The sequence below is a fragment of the Cryptomeria japonica genome, chromosome 11 (genome assembly GCF_030272615.1).
Source record: "Cryptomeria japonica chromosome 11, Sugi_1.0, whole genome shotgun sequence".
NCBI lineage: Eukaryota > Viridiplantae > Streptophyta > Pinopsida > Cupressales > Cupressaceae > Cryptomeria > Cryptomeria japonica.
The window spans coordinates 405843032-405850618 of NC_081415.1; the positions used below are offsets into that span (position 1 = coordinate 405843032).

A 7587-nucleotide genomic window follows, 5' to 3' on the forward strand; every position below is an offset into this window, starting at 1 on the left:
TGTATATAGTAATAAATCATGCCAAACGTATATGGAGTTAGCTCAAGCCACAAAAAAAAGGATCCGAGAAAGTCAAATTTTGAATTTCAAGGATCAAATCTATAGATATGAGATCAATCCTATGTCTAAATTGACTTAAGACACAAAAACAATAATATTTAAATTAAGATAAAAAAAGGGTCTAAAAAAGTCAAATTTTGAATTTCGATTTTGAAATTTCAAGGATCAAATCTATGGATATGAGATCAAATCCTAGATGTCTAAATTAACTTAAGACAAAAACAGTAATATTAAAATTAAAAATAAATGTTTTAATGTAGGTGACAATATAGACACAATAAATATAATATTAAAGATAAAACATATAAAACACAATTATGAATAAAAAAATATTACATATATATAAACAATGATATGAAAGAATACACCTAACTTAAAAATGTATAAATCCAATATTAGTACATTTAATCATTCCATCAAACTAAATTAAATGTGAGTTGGGTTAAGTAGGCAAAATTTCACCATTCCAATAATGAAGGTTTGTATGCATGCAAATTTAGAATTGGCAGAGACCATCAAAACAGTAACATTTTAGTGTTACGGTACAATGCACGTTAAGTATCCAGAACCCTTAGAAAACGGTAGCATGGTTATTAAATGCAACTTATACAGTCTGCAAACAACAAAAACCTGGGAGAAATTAACCACAGAAAGATGATTGATACCTCTAAATTGTATAGTAAAATAACTCAAAACTTTCTGCTTCCAAAATATGCTACAAATTTTTGGGGTATTTCTTTACAATTGCAGGGCATAGATTGATGCTCAGCGCCTAATACATTAACCTGAAACAACAACAATGGTCTAAGCTCTCTAATGGGCCTTGACAATGCATCTAATGATGGGTACCTCTAAACTCCACTAATTTGCATCATAAAACGACTCAAAACTTTCTGCCTTGCAAAAGATACTACAGATTTTTTTGGGTATTTCTTTAGGATTGCAGTATATAGATTGATGCTCAGCGCCTAAAACATAACTTGAAACAACAACAATGGTGTAAGCCCTAATGGACCTAGGCAATGCATCCAATGATTGGTACCTCTAAATTGTATATTAAAATGACTCAAAACTTTCTGCCTGCAAAAGATGCTACAGATTTTTTGGGCATTTCACTAGAATTGCAGGGCATAGATTGATGCTCAGCGCCTAATACACTAACCTGAAACAACAACAACAATGGTGTGAACCCTTATGGGCCTTACCTATTTATCTTAGCCACTTCCTTAGATCACCAACAGAGGAGGGTTTAGTCTCGTCCCTTTTGTTACTCCCAGTCCCTGTAAAGGACATATTTGATCTCTCAGTCATAATAGGACCAGGAATACCCCTGATGAGACTTGAACCCTTTAGGCTAGGGCTCCTTTGGGGCATAGTAGGGCTAGCAACTGAGCTTGTTTCCACAGCATGAAATATCAATCTTCTCTTTACAGAACTCCTCCCCTCCGTTTCAGGAGTCTGGGGCCTCTGTCTGCGTGGACAAGCTCTGGCACTTGCAGACTCAGTAGCAGCCATGCAATTAAAATCATCAAAGATGCTGCTGCACCTTGAACCCAGCTTTTCAGGAGTTTGGGGTTCTTCATTGAAGTTCAAATGTCTGCCACATGACCTGGGGCTTGCAGAGCAATGAAGAGAAGGCACAAAAATCTTTTCAGGGGAATGATGAGACCCTGGGGCAGGGTATGCCCTATCTGGTTCACACAGAGTTGGAGATTGGGAATTTGGGCAGGGCTTTTGTATACCCATATCCACTTGTACAGTTTTGATGGCCTCTTCATCCTCACTTTTGATGTCCTGTTCAACTGTTCTGCTTTCCCAGGGCTTGTCAGCCATCTCCATCTCCAGTGCCCCTTATCACTGTAGCCTCCTCCTGAAACCAATAAACAATTTGACTATAATGTCTGAGTAATGAATTTAGATGAGAACATAACATAAGAATTTATAATAATGTTAAAGACTGGTTACTCAAATTCAAATACCAAACTTAACAGAGCTTATGTGTTGCTCATTCTAACAGCATTTACCTGCACAAGCGGGGATCATTATTCTTTGGAGTAAAGGGTTTGATGTTGATTTATAAGATTTTGAGGATGGGGATGGACGATCACGATTTAATAGATATGGATGGACGATTAGGATTCAATTTCGCCTGTTTTTTTACATCGCCGGTTTGTTTTGGGTAAAGATTTTTTTTGTACCAAGCACAGCACTGCAATGTTGAAGGGTAAAAAAATTGAGGGCGGAGTAAAACGCATTTTCAAATGTTTTTAACTTTCCTTTCTTTCTGTTCGGACAGGCAAATTTATGCTTTCTGTTTTAAAGGGAGTTAGTTGCTCAAGAGAAGGAGGAACTTCACACTTTTTCGCTGGAAAATGTGAACACTCTGGAAGAGACTAGGCCTATTATAAGTTTTTTGTTCCATGATTTATGGCCTTGAGGACCACTCCGTGTAGTTTTGCTGGACTGTGATGTGCAAATTTTATAATTTAAAATTAAAATAGCTCAATCAATTTAGAGTTTATAATTTAATATTAAATTTTTTTAAAAATTCAATATTTAATCGTAAAGATGGTTTAACATGATTTGATTTATTTAATTTAATGTTTTTTTGTAAAAAAATTATAGATTGATTTGTTATAATAGGTATTTAGGTTCAAATATCTCAAAGATGTGGAGACACGAGGTATAAGACAAATCAAAGATCTTGGACTTAACGATTGTATATTATAATGATAAAATTTAGATGTTGAGATATACTAATCATTTTGTATGCATGTCATTTCAATTTAAAAGCTTGATTCCTAGCACAAACTTTCCAGTGCATACAATTTTGGCTTCCTTGATCTTAGGGTTCAAGGTCTAATATTTTTTTTATCAAATGTTCAAATGTAAGCATTAATCTTTTTCTGATATTCCACGTATGACATCAAATGTTCAAATGTAAGCATTTTTTTAATGTATTTCTCTACTTGTATCTTCATAAATTTTAATCATGAAGTTCAATACAAAAAAGGTTTTGATTTCATAATACTAGGGCTAACCTAAGTTGACCATTGATACACCTTCTCAAATCAAGTTTACTCCTAATCTTGAATCATGTCAAACCTCACTCTAATGGTATTAATAACTCTCATACTCGAGGTGTGTAAGATATTTTAGCAAACGCCTAAAGAACCCACCACAAGTCATGCTTATATAAACAACTCATCCTTTAATTAAATGAGGCACACAAGACCCAAAGGGCCAAGGCCGAAGAATTTTAGGATAAATTTTCAAGAACAGGTATATCGTTCCTCCATGGGTGCATAAAGTATCAAAGTAAAATAAATGTGATGATTAACAATACAAGACCTTTGAAAGATGATAACTATGTATGTGCAAACACCCATGATCAATTTACTAGGATCCTACACCAAATGGGACATCTAATTCAACAAGTGATTTAGGTCTCACAATCATACTTATTTTATGGCAACGTGACACACATCACATTGAGGTGTGACAAGTCTTATTGGACTCAAAGGGAATAATTTGCATGTAGGCTAATGTGTCACTCTAAAAGAAAACCATGATAATAATACAAAGCACTTAATAAAAAATGCAAAATCCAAACCAAAGGTCAAAATGAAAAGCAATAAGGTTAAAAAGGAAGAATAAAATAAAATATTAATAGGGCTCTCAAAGAAGACAACTCAAGTAATGACGAGAGAATTAACGAATCGACCATTTTTTAGATGGACCAAGATGATTGAAACCCTCTTGATGAGGAGGAGATTAAATTAATTATGATAAGGGTTTTTCAAATACGAGATTGCATTGAAATAATCATATTTAAATGATTGTGCTCTACATGTTTTCAAATTATGCATGAAAATTGATTGAGATTACACTTGTAATCCTAATCCTCACCCTTATAACCTCGTCTTCAAAACTACAACCACGAATCTTTTATATGACCTTGAATCCAAGGTCTTTATGACATATTATTGTAATTTATGTTTTTTTATACATGCAATGGCAAATGAAAAACTTGGTGTTGTCAAAAAGCACCATTGAAGCTTTGTTAATTTGAGGGGGAAAAAATATAAATAGAAATATTGCTAAGCAATTCTCAAAGTAATTTCATGCTACCACATATTGAAGAATATTTTTTAAATTAAATGGCATCTTTATCACTGATAAAAAAATTATACCATAAAGTAAAGCAATTTATCAATTTAGGAGATGATTCTAATTTTTCTTTTGAGCATAATTAAGGATTTAGGTGGGATCACCTATATTTCATAAAATAAATCAGCAAACAAGATAGAAAGTTGTATCAGATTATAATGATAGGATGTTATTACATATAAGGTGTTTCGACTCACACTATAGGGAAACCTTTTAGGTTGGAAAATATACATCTACAAAAATAAAAAAAATAAAGGCTAAAAGTTTCCTCTACCACCATATTTCTTTTAATCTAATCTCTTTTATCAGACTCATGGCAAATAACCACTGTCAATGGCGTGGGTATTCACTATACACAAATTCCAAGGCCTAGCACTACAAAAAGCAACAATTGGTATTGGTAAAATAGAAAGACAAGGACTAACATTTACAACTATACCAAGGGTAAAATCATTAAATGGCCCTAGCATTTACCCAACACTATAAAATGAAAAACAATCCATACACAATTATACAAAAAAGAGAGGAAGCTCGACTATAGCCACTATCACTATAGAAAATAAAGGTATGTGATTCGCAATCCAATCTTTTTACACTAACTTCAATTATTATCAATACATGAATTTCACTTTTCTAAATTTTTCATTTTCTAAAACTTCGCTCTACAACAAATCAAAATCAACAATGAAGAATAACTATATTTACTTCACTTGATTTCAATTACATAATGTCTATTATATGTATTTACTTCAATCAACTTGCTCTCTCAAAATTTTATTTTGCAGAAATCAACTCTAATTCATGACAAGGCCATCTTCAAAAGGTCAACATCAACTACAAAGACGACATGTATCAACAAGGACTATTAACTATAAAAAAATGAAATTAACTCTAATTCATGACAAGGCCATCTTCAAAAGGTCAACATCAACTACAAAGATGACATGTATCAACAAGGACTATTAACTATAAAAAAAGAGAGTAATTCTCATTTGACTTATATTTACTTCAGTTAAATTCTATTACATAACACCCTCAAATTTTCATTTTGCAGGAATCAATACCAAATCATGACAAGATCATCTTCAAAAGGTCAACATCAACTATAGAGGAGACATGTATCACTGAAAAATATTAACTATATAAAAAAGAGAGACACTTTAATCCTCATTTCAATTATATTTACTTTAGTTAAATTCTAATACATAACACCCTCAAATTCCATTTCATAGGAATCAATACCAAATCATGACAAGGTCATCTTCAAAAGGTGAACATCAACAACAAAGAAGGCATATCAATGGTCAAGATCTTATCTTTTCACTCTAATCAATTTCATAAGTTAATTGCTTCATTCTATAGTACAAAAATTAGAAGGATCCTAAGAGACTTATGAGGAGGATCTAAACTATTGATTTATGTTTATTATGACATACTATAAATTATTATCAGTGTTAAATTCAGTTTTTACATTCTTCCATTTGTACTTTCCAATATATTATTTATTGTATATTTTACTATCAACGTAACTATTGCACCTTTTTTGGTGCAAGTACTAGTTTTAAAAATACTTTTGATCTAGAGTTATGAATTATGATTTAATAGATTTATTGATTTATTTTTCTTAAAGAGTCAACTCATATGATTTTGACTAGTTAGTTGATTTTTATTTCTTGATGATTTGTTTCCATTGTGATCAATTAGTTAACTAATTGGCTTATTTGTTGGATTTCTTTTCAAAATTTTAGTTTATATGAATAATTAGAAAATTTAAACTTGTTTAAAGTTTAGTTTATATTAGTAATTAAATAATTTAAACTTGTATAAAGAATAGTAACTTAAATTGTCAATTATTCGTGAGAGTAGGAATCTTTGTCTTCTTCAAATAGAATAAATTTGTTTTTCCTTGAATAAAGTAGATTGACTTTGTTAAGTCTCTCAAAAGCCTTTGAGCACAAAACACTGTATACTTGAACTAGCCTCTATAAAATTCTATAGAAATTGTAGTTAATCCTTTATGTAGAGACAATCCTTGGCAATTTGTCCTAAATTTCTCTTCAAGTGATAGAATGGGCAGCCATAAAATGTAAATTTAAAAATAAAATGTGGACAGTTAGAGAACAAAAACTCATTCTTGTTTTCAATCAACTTGACAAATGAGGATATAATATTAATTGAGGTGACAAAATGAAAACTAAATTTACGATAATTTTGATATTAGGGTGACAAATATAACCCAAATTTTTAATGATTTTTTAATTGAAGTGGTGAATTAAGGTTAATTTGGTCATAAAATTTTAATTGAGGTGATGAAGTTAGCCTTAATTTCAATAAATTTCTGAGTGAGAGAGAAAATTTAAACTTAACATGTGATTAAATTTATAATTATGGTGCCAAATCAAAACCTAAATTAATATAAATTTATAAGTGTGTCAAGGGTTTGTAGCTAGAGAAGTGTAACATCCCCTTTGTTCTACCCTTTCATTTTACCAAATTTTAACCCACAAGTAAAAAGATATACATTTCCAAAATACCAATAATAATTTTTTCTTTTCCTTTTCAATTCAAGATACGTAATTGAAATAGATCACTTTTCATTTCCATTCATTATGAAACATATATAATGTCATATTCATAAACAAATAATTGCATTTACATTATCCTTTTTCAAACTTCCATTTGCTTTAGGAATATTTGAATACAAATAAAGCTTCAATTGAGCTTAAAGAGTACATAAGTAAAATATAGTGGTCCAAATGTCCTTCCTGGCATACATCCTCAAATATCGACCGCCATCTACATGAGGAAGAGAATCACTCAAGCACTTTTCCTCCCAGCCAAGACTTAGCAGTCCCTCGTGCCTCTTCTAACTGAAGCGGCCCAACCCTTCGACGAAGAGTTTGGTTTGGTAACATCACAATATAATTTAGCCTTCTGATCATAGTGTTGTTTCCTACATAACTAGAGCTACCATACATAGGCCACAACCTACATGTATGACATTCCCTGCCTAGTATGTAAACCTGAATCACAGTGAACCGACAATGTAGACAATGGCAACCCACATTACTTAGGCCTAAGAATTCACACCTAGTACTTTGAGTGAGAGTCATATGTCCACCCACTTCATTGCTCTATTTGGTAAACTGACCATTTAACTATCTCATATTTATCCCATGAGTTCTAATAGGAAACATTTAGGTTACTCCCAACCCTGGTTAATCTAACCCTAGATTACCAACTCATTCCTTCCTATATACTATAGATACACACCTTTCTCATAAGGTCAAATAATAAAATATCTATCTAGGTTTAATCCCATCTATGGATTATCCTATCATTAGGATTAACCAAATC

General features: G+C 31.8%; 1 protein-coding gene across 2 annotated transcripts; it reads right to left on the bottom strand.

Annotated features, from left to right (window-relative positions):
• Positions 1-455: 455 nt before the first annotated feature.
• LOC131071577 (uncharacterized) lies at positions 456-2165 on the bottom strand. 2 transcript variants are annotated; one of them, XM_058007474.2, is made up of 2 exons: positions 2085-2165; positions 456-1930 (listed from the first exon to the last, which is right to left on the bottom strand). In XM_058007474.2, exon 2 carries the CDS (start codon positions 1897-1899, stop codon positions 1270-1272), a length of 630 nt encoding a protein of 209 aa, XP_057863457.2. In that variant the 5' UTR covers positions 1900-1930; positions 2085-2165; the 3' UTR covers positions 456-1269. The 2 variants fall into 2 exon arrangements, with proteins under 2 accessions (XP_057863457.2, XP_057863458.2); XM_058007475.2 differs by lacking the exon at positions 2085-2165 and adding an exon at positions 2050-2071.
• Between the last annotated feature and the right edge of the window lie 5422 nt (positions 2166-7587).